General features: G+C 48.0%; 1 protein-coding gene and 2 pseudogenes across 1 annotated transcript; 2 read left to right on the top strand and 1 right to left on the bottom strand.

Moving 5' to 3' along the window:
- Positions 1–1709: 1709 nt before the first annotated feature.
- LOC150047964 (popy Class I histocompatibility antigen, A-1 alpha chain-like) lies at positions 1710–5395 on the bottom strand. The gene is made up of 8 exons (XM_090355236.1): positions 5314–5395; positions 4786–5055; positions 4356–4631; positions 3980–4255; positions 3746–3859; positions 3308–3340; positions 3137–3184; positions 1710–2979 (listed from the first exon to the last, which is right to left on the bottom strand). The coding sequence occupies exons 1-8, from the start codon at positions 5393–5395 to the stop codon at positions 2975–2977; spliced, it is 1104 nt and encodes a 367-aa protein (XP_090211362.1). The 3' UTR covers positions 1710–2974.
- A 663-nt stretch (positions 5396–6058) lies between these two features.
- On the top strand, positions 6059–7186 carry LOC150047963 (nucleosome assembly protein 1-like 1 pseudogene; annotated as a pseudogene).
- Positions 7187–11966: 4780 nt separating this feature from the next.
- Positions 11967–13792, top strand: part of LOC150047959 (cytochrome c, somatic pseudogene) — a 30833-nt pseudogene continuing 29007 nt past the window's right edge.

Genomic DNA, 13792 nt, shown 5'->3' with positions numbered 1-13792 from the left:
ACAATGGAAGTGGTGCTGTAAGTGCTAGCCTTGAATGAAAAACTCAGGGACAGGGTCAGACACTGAGTTCAATCCCAAGGAAAGACAAAAAAGAAAAACACTGGTAGAACATGCCTAGACTCCTAACTAGTCTGGAGGCTGAGATCTGAGAATCATTCTTTGAAGCTAGCACTGACTGGAAAGTGTGTGGGATCCTTATCTCCAAAAAGCAAGAAGTGAAACTGTGGCTCAAGTGGCACCACACTAGCCTGGACCTAGAACAAGCTTAGCCTAGCGACAGCACTCAAGCCCTGAGTTAAGCCACAAGTTTACAACACATAAAGAAAATCCCTCCAGTAAGAATATTTCCTCACAACTCATATCAAAGACTGTTCTCAGCAAATCCCAGATCCCTGGCTGTGCACAGAACACAGATGAGATCACACCCCAAGATAAGATCACACCTCAAGACATGGCACAATGGGATCTTCAGTTCACAAACACTTGGCCTAGATATGTTCTTACCAAATTCCTCCCATCCTGCATAACTTCTCTCAGAGGTGATGATTAACACCGAGTACCACAGGTAGCTTCCCTGTCCCCAACCCACATGGTGTCCCTTGTCCTGCAGTACTGCCCTCCTCCTGCAGGACGTGGTCCTTCCTTGCTCTCTGAGGCAGTGTGCCACCTGCCTCTTCTCGCTAGGAATTGTGCTCCACAAGGATGGCAACTCCTGTCTCCTTTATCTTCCCCAAGGGATTCCATATTCCATCTGCAGAGCAATTCCACAGGTTTAAGAACTGGACATTTAAGTAGTCAGAGAAGTGGCCCAGCACAGCCAGGGGATTCATGTATTAATTTGCATCTGGAGAAGGAAGTTAGGCAAAAGCTAACGTTTTGGTCAGGGTTGACAGGACTGAGCCCATCCTGGGGAGAGAACAGGGTAGGAGAGGGGTCCCATCTCTTCTCCAGAATGCAGGAAGCAGGGCAGAGCAGTGACAGTCAAGGCCCAGGGAGGGGAAACAGCCCCCAAAGACCATACACACAGTGGCTACCCACCTTCCACAGTTCCACCAGCCCCCAGCTCAATTCAAGTTTGGAATCCACTCCTAAGGTTAGAGCCTTCATGACCCAGGTCTCCTAGAAATACCCAACGGACACGTGTGCACATGAGCTCTACTCACCTCCAGGTCCTCAGAGCCAATCAAGATGAGATAACAATCCCCACCTGACTCTGTTTTTCTTTTTTCCTTTTCTTTTTTGCCAGTTCTCGGGCTTGATTTCAGGGCCTTGGACCTTTTTCTCAAGACTAGAATCTACCACTTGAACCACAGCACCACTTCCAGCCTTTACTATGCATGTGGTATCAAAGAACTGAGCCTGGGTCTTCGTGAATGCTAGGCAAGCACTCTACCATTAGGCAAGTACATCACTCTGCTTTTCAATCCAGGAATGTGGGTTGGAGCAGAGCTGGGACTACCCAGAGCCAAGGGCAGGTGGAGGGAAGGGCAGAGAAAGTGGAAGGTATCACGTATGGAGCTCACAGGAGAAACCTGACCTCCCTACTCTCTGCTCTTTCCAAAGTGGCTTCTTGAGAGTACTCAGGAAAAGACAGAAACATCTAAAGAAGCAGTGCTAAAAGGACAGCAAGCTGCCTCAAATTGCCTTTCTCCTCACCATACACACTTGTTGTGCCCAGAGGAGGGGTCGCCCAAAGAAGACCACTGAGATTGGGATGTCCAAAATGCAACAGCAAGGGTTTATTGCGGGATACAAGCCAGGCAGGGAACTCCTCCACAGGCACTCGGCAGCTAGGCTGGGAGGGGTTGATAGGGTTTACACAGTCTTTTTAAAGGCAAAAATTACACCCATCAGGTGGTCAAGTGAGATAGATTCCCAGGCTGGTAGAAAGTTCTCACACCAGCTGCATCCCCGTCAACTGTCAGAGAGTTTTCAGAAGTTCCTGTTTGTACTGAAGGGGGTGGTGTGGGGGGTCTCTCCACACTCATGTACACCACATACACCTTTCTAAACCACACACTCCCCTGTGCAAGGCTGCCTTGTGCTTTGGGAAGCACTGCCAGGAAAATACCTCCTGCTGAAGCTGTCAGAGGGACAGCAGAAGGGCCAGACACCAACAGAAGCAAGATGGCTAGAGAGGCAATTATGGAGCAAATACTGAGTGTGCCTGAACACAGGAAGCAGACCTTAGTCTCTGTCATCTGTACAGTCCGCCCTGTGACCTAGACAAACCCAAAGCCCTGGGAATCTCTAAGGTTTGTGATCACAGCTTCACGTGTAGAAGGTTCTAGAAAAGCAACAGGACTAAGGAACAAGGAAGACACCCAGGTGAGAAATGACAATATGACTTCCAGGACCATTAAGCTACAAGCACACAGTCCTGTCCACATTCAGCTGTTCACAGCTACAAATGTCCCTCCGAGCAAAACACTCAGTCAAACCTGGGTGCCAGTGGCTCATGCCAGGAATCCTAGCTACTCAGGAGGCTGAGATCTGAGAATGGAGGTTCAAAGCCAGTGCAGGCATTAAATACCAGGTGTCTTTTATCTCCAGTTAATCACTAGAAAATGGGAAGTGTGGCTGTGCTCAAGGGGTAGAGTGCTAGAATTTAAAGGTCAAGCCCCATGACCACCCAAAAAATTTTTTAATAAAAACAAAACAAAACATTCAGCTCAGCAAACATGATGATTCTGGAATATAATCATATTTTTCTTTTATCACAAATTTTAGGAAACATCTTTGATTTATTAATTTTACTAGGCTGTCTCATGACAACAATTTGAAAAACACACCCAGTTCCACATTCTCTTTATCAACAGGGAAGCAAGAAGCAGTGGGCAGGGATGGGGACTCCATGGCCAGACACGGTGAGATCCCAGGTGTGGAGAGACAAGACAGAAGCTCATGATGGCCCAGGAGGGAGGAGGAGAGGAGGAACTAATGTTGACTCTCACTGTCACACAAAGCAGCTGGGTCACACTGCAGGTGAGAACAAGGACAACAAGGCAGATCAGGCTCTGTTAGGGACATACTCTGAGCAGGCCACTTAACACCCCAGTTCAAAGGCCCTGCAGCCACCACACACCCTCCCCTGTGCCTCAGCCCTGCTCCCCACTTAGGGCCTCCAGGTTGTCACCTTTTGCAGGTGAGAGGGACACATCAGAGCCCTGGTCACTGTCTGCCTCTGTGGTAGAAGAGGACCTGGTTAGAGCACAAGGGCGTCACTGGGGGAATTATGGGGTGGAGGAGCTCCCACAGGTCCTGTCTGCACACCACCAAGGTCACCTCCCTCCCACATGCTACTCACTTGCAGCCTTGTCATAGCCTTCTCTTTTGCCACCTGCAAGGACAAACAGCACGTGAGAGGGGGACACAAGCACTGCCATGAGGGTCTGGAGGAATCCCCAGCCTTGAGCTCAAGGGAAGTTTCTAGAAATGTGACTAAGGAACCAGGGATTCATCTGGAGAGATGAGTAGACCAGTTGGGAAGGGAGAGCCCAGGACCTCCTGGAGTGTGACCTCAGTGGGGACATTCCCCGGGGACCTGAGTGCTGGAATCTGGTCCCCATCACCACCCTCAGGGGTGACTTTTGTGTCCTTCATTCATCCTGTGATTTACAGAAGAGGAGCTGTGAGGCTGGGGATGCCCTGAGTGTGCACCACTTCCCATCCCGTGTGCAGCACACGCTTCTACCCGGGGCCTGAACCCACGAGGGGACAGGAATTCACACCTCCACCTGCCTACCTCCATTCCTCTGCCTCCACAGCACATAAACAGCAGCCAAAAGAAGCAGAATTGCAACGCTGACCAGGCTGGTGACAAGGCCCACCATGGGAATGGTGGGCTGGGCAGGTGACTCTGGGGGAGGGGAAAGGAGGATGAGGCTGTGCTCCTGCTCTCAGCCCTTCCCCTGCTGAGGGCTCCAGGTGGCTCCTGCTTTCTCTGCCCACCTGCTCTGTGCCCTCAGCCCCTGCTTACCCCATGTCAGGCTGAGGGGCTCAGGCAGCCCCTCATGCTGCACATGGCACGAGTATCTCTGCTCCTCTCCAGAAGATACCACCACCGCTGCCCACTTCTGGAAGGTTCCATCTCCTGCAGGCCTGGTCTCCACCAGCTCCATGTCCTGGGTCAGGTCCTCCCCATCCCTTCTCCAGGTCAGGGTGATCTCCGCAGGGTAGAAGCCCAGGGCCCAGCACTTCAGGGTGACCTCGTGCTCAGAGCTGGGGTGGTGGGTCACGTGGGCCTTGGGGGAGTCTCAGAAGAAACCAGAAATTGAGGCCCATGTCCTGGCCTCCCATGGCCTCTGTGCAGCTCCTGTGACCATCCCAGGAGGTGGGGAGCCCGGCCGCTGTACCTGTGCGCTGCAGCGTGGCCTTGCCGAGCTCCAGGTATCTGCGCAGCCACTCCACACACGCGCCCTGCAGGTAGGCCCTTTTGAGTTCAGCCACGCCAGCCTCCTCCCACTTTCGCCGGGTGTTCTGAGCGGCCATGTGGGCCGCGGTCCAGGAGCTCAAGTCCTGGTTCAGGGCGATGTAGTCCTGGCCATCATAGGCGTACTGAGTGTACCCGCGGAGGAGACGACCATCTGGACTCACGTCGCAGCCATACATTCTCTGGATGGTGTGAGAACCTGCCCGGCCCACGGTCAGCCCCTAAACTGAAAGGAAACCCGCCCCACCCCCCCCCCGCCCCATCCCCCGGCCTCGGGTGAACCTGTGCTGAGACCCCGGGCTGGCGGGCGGGGATGCTGGAGGGGCGTTGACCTCCGCCTGGTGCTCACTCACCTCCCGTGCTCTGGTTGTAGTAGCCCAGTAAGTTCCGCAGGTTCACTTTGTAAATCTGCGCTTTGTCCCTGCAAATCCGCGTCTGCCTCTCCCAGTACTCGGGCGTCTCCCGCTCCACCCACGACGCCCGCGGCTCCATCCTGGGGTTCGCGGCATCGCTGTCGAAGCGCACGAACTGCGAGTCGTCCACGTAACCGACGGCGATGTAGCGGGGCTCCCCGAGGCCCGGGCGGGACACGGAGGTGGAGAAATACCGCAGGGAGTGGGGACCTGCGGGCGGAGCCATGAGACACGCGCCCAGCTCCGGGCCAGATGGGGAACAGGGCATCGGGAAGGCCTGGGCGGCAGGTGGGTTCCGAGGACGGGCATGGGGAGGGACGGGGAGGCGGCTTCCCGGATCTCCAAGGCCGGGTTTCCTCTCTCTATCCCCCCAGTCCTCTTCCCTATCCCTTCGTCCCCTCTTTTTATGCCCGCTTCCCGTCTCCACTCCACCCCTGCAGACTGTGCGTCTGCGGTTCCCTGACTCACCGGCCCAGGTCCCGGTCAGCGCCAGGGCCCCAGACAGCAGCAGCAGGACGGATCGGGGCGCCACGTCCCCCCGCCTCGCCATCCATTGGGACTCTGAGTGTCAGGAGCTCCGCGCGGACTTTAGAACCTGGACTCCGTGGTCCTGATTGGCTGCTCCCGAGCCCGATACCCAATGGAGGAGGGAACTGAGGCCGCGTCACCAGTGTCCGGGCAGAAGCCGCCCGCACAGATTGGAGAAGTGAAACCAGAGACTGGGATCCCGGACTACTCTTCCCGACCTGGAGTCGCGCTGGGTCCCTGAGCCGCATCTCTGGGAGCGGGCACCTGGGGGGTGGCCCTGAGCCCCGTCCTCCCGATCCAGCACTCTGTGCCGGCCTCCTGGGGCTCCCGGCTCGGGACCAGGGCAGAGGTTCTCACTGGGTCTCTGCACCCCACACGTTCCTGTGCACCCCGAAGTGATTTGTTCCCAATGTCTTCTGTCAATATTCACACAGACACGAAATCATCCTTAAAGCTCATTCCCTGCTATCCCGGGTCATCAGGAAACTCAGATCTAAGGATGGAGATTCAAAGCCAGCCCAGGAGGAAAATCCCTGAGACTCTCATCTGCAATAAACCATGGAGAACTGGAGATGGCGCTGTGACTCAGTGGTGGAGTGCTAGCTTTGAGTAGAGAAGTCCAGGACAGAACCCAGACCCAGAGTTCAGGCCTTGGAGGCGGAAAATAGGTTAATAATGTACAAAAATGGAAGGCCACTCTTTCAGCGCCTTCTACTCGCGGCGCTGCCCCCTGCTCCTCCCCGACTTGGTGGCGTCCCTGAGTCACTGTCTGAGCCGCTCAACCCTCGCAGCCAAGATGTGGAGTTCTTCCAACAAGGCAGACCACTGGCCTAGGGAAGTTGAAAGACGAGGGAATGCTCTTATAAACCTTCAGGTTAAATGCGCACAGACAGAAGCCAAGTTCCCTGAGGAAGTTCATGACCTGGACAGGAAATGTGCTCTTCTCCATCCGCCTCTATGTGATAAGCGATTAGAGATCATTCCTGCAATGTATGAACCCACGGGAGAAGAATGTGCCTGGAAACCCGAGGAGGAAGATGAAGTTTCCGGGGAGCTGAAAGAAAAGGCCACGATTGGAGAAGAGAACAAAGATGAAGGAAAAGAAGGCCCTAAAGGAATCCTGAATTCTGGCTGACTGTTTTGAGAATGCTGATTTCTCAGGGACAGGGTTCAGGGACCTGATGAGCCTATTCTGAAGCCCTGGAAAGATACCAAAGTGAAGTTCTCACATGCTGGCCAGTCTAGGAGTGTGATCTTAGAATTTCACTTCTAACCAATGAGTATTTCACAAATGAAGTGTTGACAAACACAGACAGGATGAGATCAGAACCAGATGATTCTGATCCCTTTTCTTTGGATGGACCAGAGAGTATGGGTTGGACAGGGTGCCAGACAGATTGGTAAAGAGAAAAGAATGTCACTTTGAAAACCATTAAGGAGAAGCAGAAACACAAGGAACATGGGACAGTTCGTTTCCAGTCATTCTTTCTTTCCTTTTTTTGCCCCTCCTGAAGTTCCTGAGAGTGGAGATTTGGATGCTGCTGCTGAAACTATTCTTGCTGCAGACTTTGAAATTGGTTACTTTTTACATGAGCGTATAATCCAAGATTAGTGTTATACTTTACTGGCGAAGCTATTGACAATGATGATGATGATGATGATGATGATGATGATGATGATGATGATGAAGAAGAAGAAGAAAATGAAGAAGCAGATGAGGGAGGGGAAGAAGGAGATGAGGAAAATGATCCAGACTATGACCCGAAGACAGATCAAAATCCAGCAGAGTGCAAGCAGCAGTGAAGCAGGAGGTTTGAGGATCACCTGCACTGTAATAGGCTAAGCAGGACTATTATTCATGTTAGACTTAGAGTTTTGTATTTTCCTGGTAGACTCATAACTTTTTTAAGGAAAGATATTGACATTTTAAAGACAAATTTGTTCTAACTTTTAACTAGTTTTCTGTCCCACCTGTTGAATGCACGGATCCTCTCATGCATGTCATTTGTTGTTTGGTTCTTTGGGAATATTTTCATCATGTAGCTATTAGAACACAACTATGAAAATCAACAACAGTTAAACTTTTTTTGGGGGGTTGGCTGTTTTCTTAAAGAACCAAGGTAGTGTTTCACCTCATAGTAGGGTGAGTTTTAAGTTCGCTTTCATTAATGTGCTTTTTTTTATAATGTTATAGAAATGTAGTGACCTTATACTACTAAAACAGTATTATTAAAAAGAACCTTATGGTTAAGAATTTCTAGTAATAAGACCAAACCCAATAATTGTTAGGCTATTCATGGATTTTCATACTTTAGGTAATATTTAATTATAAAGAATTCTGACTTCTAATATACATATGACTATTGGTTACCACAAAGATATTAATAAATCTTAGAGTCTTTATTCACTTGTACTATTGAAGAGTACTTTTAAATTTTACTTCCATTAATTAAGCATTTTTTTCTTTGTGGTAGGGTCTATCTACTGCTTTCCTGGAAAGGATGAATTTGCATCATTTGACAAGCCTATTTCAAGTTTTTTGTTGCCTGATCACTTATTTTTGCTTTTATTTTTTAGCCTAACATAAAAATGTCAAATATGGGGCTGGGAGTTTGGCCTAGTGGTAGAGTGTTTGCCTAGCATGCACAAAGACCCAGGTTCAATTCCTCAGTCCCACATACATAGAAAAAAGCCAGAAGTGGTGCTGTGGCTCAAGTGGTACAGCTCAGGCATTGAGAAAGCCCAAGGACAGTACTCAGGCCCTGAGCTCAAGCCCAGGACTGGCAAAAAAAAGAGTCAAATACAAGTTTAATTCTCAGAGGATAATGTCTTAATTTGTACTAACTCATGTGGGGAACTGAGGCTCAGATTAAATTGAGGGTTCTTAGTGCCGTATTTTTTTTAAAAAGGTGCCAATGTTGAAGACTTATTAAACTATTGGAAAAGAAAGTTTTAAATCATGTATAAGGATTTTTTTAAAGGGAAAGGTGGTTTCATGTCCTCAGCCTCTGGTTTATTGTAATTCTTAGTGTTTCTTGGTATGAGTGTCATTTAGCAATGCTTCTGTTTACTAGGTGTTAAAATGGGTTGTACTGTTTACTTAACTACCTCACAGATGGGTTAAAGCATATTAAGTTAAATCTTATGTATTATTTCTGAATCTCATTAAAAGCTCAAAAGTTTGGTCCCCTTTTTACCACAACATTTTACTAGACATTGATAATTAAACTGGAAAATGAAGCTTAGCTATTTTGGATCAGGCTAGACAGAACTCCTTTCCATTCCTGTGGCTCTAGCTTTAGTAAAAATGGATAGAATGGGTCACCTACTTTAAAAGGTCCAATTTTTTTCTAGGTGTTTTAGATGACCATATTGTAGTAAATACCGTCGAGATCATGGGAATGAAGGGCTTAACAAGGCCGTTTTCCAAAATGACCTGGTGCCATGAAGTCTGACTTCCAGAGGCACTCTCAAAATATTTCAGGCTAATTACTGTTAATTTGGGGAGGTGAAAATTTTTCTTTTTTCTTTTTCTTTTTTTGACAACACAGAATTGCAGCATAATTAGAAGAGGGTCTAGTATTCCTGTTAAAAATTGACTTATTTTTTTAATTAACAGATAAGCTTTCTTTTGAGAAATCTCATAGTAAAGTCTCAGAATGTAAACACATTAACTAGTGCTATCCATAGCTCTCTTCAAGATTTTAACTACTGGAAATCCTTAACCAATTACAATAGGGTTTTTTTCCTCTTTATTTTCAAAAATAATTTGATTGCTTTTATTAGACATTGTTGGCTAATTTTTGTAACTACAGTTCATCTAAACACAGCTTTTTCTGAACATTAAAATTTGTAATCGGAAGATAGAATCCCAGTTTTAATGAATTTACAGAAGTAGTACAATCATTTCATTCCTTTAGGAAATAGTTATTGCCAAAGTGAAAAGGTAGATTATATTTCATGTTGTTATATGATGGGGATTGTTTCTTTATAAAGTTTCAAGGGATGTCAGTGTTCATTTCAGTTCCCAAATGGTTCTGTTCCACAGTAGAAATCTGAACTATGTAATTTGAAATCCTTAACAGAACTTGGATTTAACTTTAAAAAAAAATGAAAATCCAAATGCAACAGTGGAATTCACCAGGCACTAACGTTAAAAATGAACTATATAGCCAGGTGAGGTGGTTCATGCCTATAATCCTAGTTACTCAGGAGGCTGAGATCAAGGTTCAAAGCCAGCCTGGGCTTAAAATGACCTGACACTCTTGTCTGCAATTAACCTCTAGAAGACAAGAAGTGGAGCTTGGCTCAAGGGTAAGGTGGTAGCCTTGAACTGAAGAGCTCAGGGACATCACAAAGCAAGCCCTATGACCTAAAAATTAAACAAACAAACAAACAAACAAATAACTGTACTTACAGAGAGAGAGGGAGAAAGGAAAAACTGGGAGAGCAATGGATGGAGTGACCAAAAGAATGGTGTCCAAAAAAAAAAGGTACTCTTTACCTGACTTTTACTACTGTAACTCCTCTATACATCACATTTATCATCACAGTAAATCAAAATCAACTTGGTTATAATACTAATAAGTAATTTCCAGTTAAGAGAAACAATTGTTTTCCTAGTTGTTGTGATTTTTTTTATTTGTTTCTGTAGTTTTATATTTGGGGACTGGGTCTGGGGCTTGAACTCAGGCCCTGGGTTCTGTCTCTTAGCTCTTTGGCTGAAGACTACCACTCTGCCAAATGAGCCACAGCTCCACTTTTCTCAGAATTAGAATCTGACAGATTTTTCTATTCTGATTGGCCTTGCACTTCAATCAGATCTCATCCTCCTGAGTAGCTACACTGACTTTTTGATGGGTAATTGGAGATAAGTCTCTCAGATTTGTCTGCCCAAGAGGATTTAAACCACAATCCTCAGATTTCAGCCTCCAGAAGACTACAGGTGTGACCACCCTCACTCAGCTCACTCAATGTCATTTCTCAGAAACTAAAAAGTCAGCTGTTGAGGTATGCTAGATAGATGCCCTCTCTAGGCCAGGGTCTTTTAGGAAACATATACACCATATCCAGGTTGTCCCAGAAGAAAGTACAGAGGACCTGCTGTGTTACAGCCCAGCCAGCCACTCTGCTAGGTGTGATCAGTGTGAAATCTCAGGCTCAGACTGGGGACACTGATTCCCTTTTCCTCCTGCAGATCTTAATGGATTACCCAGCATGCTACTTCCTTTTCTGAGCCTCCCTCCCAGCTCCTCCTCTCAGCCTCAATTGTTTCATTCTGTGTGACTGATGTCCCTGAGCTCAACAGCTCAACCCCTAGAGCTCTACTACTTTGACAGCAACACTTGCTGGTTCCAAGTGGTTAACTGGAGATAAGACTCTCATAGGCTTTTGCTCCTAAGCTGGCTTTGAAATGCAAGCCTCAGGTCTCCCTCTCCAGAGTAGCTAGGATTATAGGCATGAGTCACAGGAACCAGGCTCAACCTCATCTCTATGGTAGTAGCACTCTGCCTGTACTTCATGACACTGAGAGCAGGACACAGGCCCCTTGCTGGGAATTCCATGCTTGGCTCCCTTTGAACAATGATCCTCAGATCTCAGCCTCCTGGGTTACTAAGTTTACAGACATCAGCCACCACCACTTGAATGGAGACTAATTTAAATAGTGTAGACCAAAGGCTTTTATTGAAAATGTAGATCAAGCTGAGTAGAGTGGATCACACCTATATTCCTAGCTACTCAGGAGGCTGAGATCAGAGGATCGAAGTTTCAAGCCAGCCTGGGCATAAAGCCAGCCTAAAGTCAGCCTGGACATTAAAGACAGTGAGGGGGCTAGGAGTTTGGCTAGTGGCAAGGTGCTTACCTAGCATGCACAAAGACCGGGGTTCAATTCCTCAGTACCATATACATAGAAAAAAAGCCCGGAGTGGTGCTTTGACTCAAGTGGTAGAGCTCTAGCCTTGAGAAAACCTAAGGACAGTGCTTAGGCCCTGAGTTCAGCCCAGGACTGGCAGGAAAAAGAAAAAAAGTTGGGTATGGTGGTTTACACCTGCAGTTCAACCTACTCAGAAGACTGTGATCTGAAGATCAAGGTTCAAAGGAACAGAGGGCATTAAAGAATGTGAGATTCTTATCTCCAGTTAATCACTAAAAACCTGGAACAGGGCTGTATCTCAGGGGTAGGGCAGTAGCCTTGACCTAAAGAGTTCAAGGAAAACACCCAGGCCCAGAGTTAAGTCCCATGAACTAAAAAAAAAAAAAAAAAAAAAAAAAAAAAAAGGCAACATCAGATCTTGAAGAGTCTGGTTAATGAATTTGGGATTTATCCTAAAAGGGATTGATTGACAGTTGCACTCCAGATGGAGGCAGCAGTGAGGTCCCTCTGTAAACAGTGGAGGCAAAACAGATGCAGACCTTTTCTACTCAAGGCTGGGCATCTTCCCTTCTTCCACCTTTACTCCAGGCTGCAGAGGACAGCACTGGACAGCACACACTTGCCTGACATGCTGGCACAGCCAGTGCTTCCACAGCACCCAATCATATCCTCTGGGGGACCAGCCTGAGGCCCATCCAGGGAACCAGGCAGCTGAGTCATGGTAGGAATAATTGGGATAGCCCAGGAGAGGCAGCAGTGGAGGCTTGGAGATGCAGACAGACACCTAGGTGGGTCTGGTTAGTGTAAAGCTTACCACCATCGTACAAAAATGACTGTGCTCTCATTCTGCTCTTCCACCCAGATTCCAAACCACCACAGCCGAGGCCAAACCCAACCCCCTTCCCAAAGAGAAAACACGGCCTGAGGCTGCTGCAGTCTCCAGGGATGGATTTTCCTCACCTCCACATAAATAAAGTTGAATTCTCTTTGCAGGATTCTGTGGTTCTGTTCAGTGGGCATTTCCACTCAATTTCCATTCTGCTTGTTTCTCTTTCTGTGTGTATTTCTAGTTCACTGTCAAACCTCTGCTTCATCCTCACATCACTGTCCTCCACAAGGCAGGCAGATCCCAACTTCCACAGGCCATTTGGTTCCATGAAGCAGCTCCCACTTCCAGGGCACACAGAAACATGGGGCTTGAAAGCTCACCTCGAGAACTCACACCTGTGATCCTAGAAACTCAGGAGGCTGAGATCTGAAGATCTGGGTTTGAAGTCAGCCCAGAGAGCAAAGTCCATGAAACTCTCATTTCCACTCAACCACCAAAAAGTCAGAAGTAGTGCTGTGATGGAGTAGCTGGGGGCCAGCCTTGAGCACAAAAAGCAAAGGGACCCTGCCCGGGCCTTGTGTTCAAACCTTACTACCAGTAACTCCCTGATACCAGAAGATAGTGCAGTGCTAGGTCTCCCCCAGAAAGGAGGCACAGAGGCAGGGAGTCCCATGAAACCATACTTGGAATAAATTGTATTCAAGGAAAAGGTCTAAAGAATAGCCTCAACCCTGTGGCTAATAAACAGTGGGAACAGAGAGAGAGGTGCAATGAGAGAAGAGCACAGCCTGCAAGGAAAGAGCAGGCTGGAGATGGGAGAACCTGCAGGAGGAAGAAGCCCTTGACACTTGGTAACTCCTAAGAAAGCTATTGTAACCCAGAAATCTTAGCTACTCAACAGAGTGAGATCTGAGGATTACAGTTCAAAGCCAACCCAGGCAAACAAGTTCATAAGACTCTAATCCAAAATAAACTACTCAGAACAAAGCCAAAGGAAGAGAGAACGGGACGGCTGCCTTTGTATCCTGTGTCTTCCCTGTGGTAGCGATGAGAGAATGATATTAAAACGGGTGATGTTGAAAAAGGCATAAGATTTTTGTTCAGAAGTGTGTCCAGTGCCACACCATTGAAAAGAGAGGCAAGCACAAGTCTGGGCCTAACATCCATGGCCTGGTAGGGAGACAGGAAAAGCAGCTGGATTCACTTACAGAGATGCCAACAAGAACAAAGGCATCACCTGAGGACTCCACACCAAGTGACACCCACACCAAGTAGCTGTCTGCATTTCTCCTAACTCCTATCCGCATGGTTCAAGTGGTTGAGCTCTTGACTCTAATAACCTGGAGGCCTGGCTGCCCATGTGGTTGTAAATGCTTCACCTGCTGCACGGCTTGGGCGTGGCTAGGACCCTGCGTGTGGGTTCCTCTTGGTGGTGGTTGACGGTGGCATGGTCAGGTGAGCTCCTGCGGTCTCTACCACCTGTGTGTGGTGTTTACTTCACAAGCTCAGCCCCCCTGCGGGGCGGGGCTGCTGCTCTCCATCAGCCCAGAGGTGCAGAGTGGCCACTGGGCTTCTCTCCCTCAGCCGAGGATGGAGAGGAGCTGCTGGGCTGCTATTAAACTGACTCCTCGATCCTTCACTGAGTGCTGGTGACTCTATTGCTGGGTTCCAAATGGCCAGGACACTGCATCCTAGCAAGTGTCAAGCTGTGAGTG

The sequence above is a fragment of the Megascapheus bottae genome, chromosome 22, assembly GCF_031878675.1.
Source record: "Megascapheus bottae isolate mThoBot1 chromosome 22, mThoBot2.hap1, whole genome shotgun sequence".
Lineage (NCBI taxonomy): Eukaryota > Metazoa > Chordata > Mammalia > Rodentia > Geomyidae > Megascapheus > Megascapheus bottae.
Note: the sequence above shows the minus strand (reverse complement) of the source record. Positions and strands in the feature narration are given on the sequence as shown.

What these genes read in the sequence shown, in the direction of transcription:
- LOC150047964 (XM_090355236.1), bottom strand. Translation starts at nt 5,395, where the DNA reads ATGGCGAGGCGGGGGGACGTGGCGCCCCGATCCGTCCTGCTGCTGCTG. An exon ending in GTGGAGGCAGAGGAATGGAG is followed by an intron (nt 3,341 to 3,745) that starts GTAGGCAGGTGG and finishes TTGTCCTTGCAG; the next exon opens with GTGGCAAAAGAGAAGGCTAT. An exon ending in AGGCTATGACAAGGCTGCAA is followed by an intron (nt 3,185 to 3,307) that starts GTGAGTAGCATG and finishes CTTCTACCACAG; the next exon opens with AGGCAGACAGTGACCAGGGC.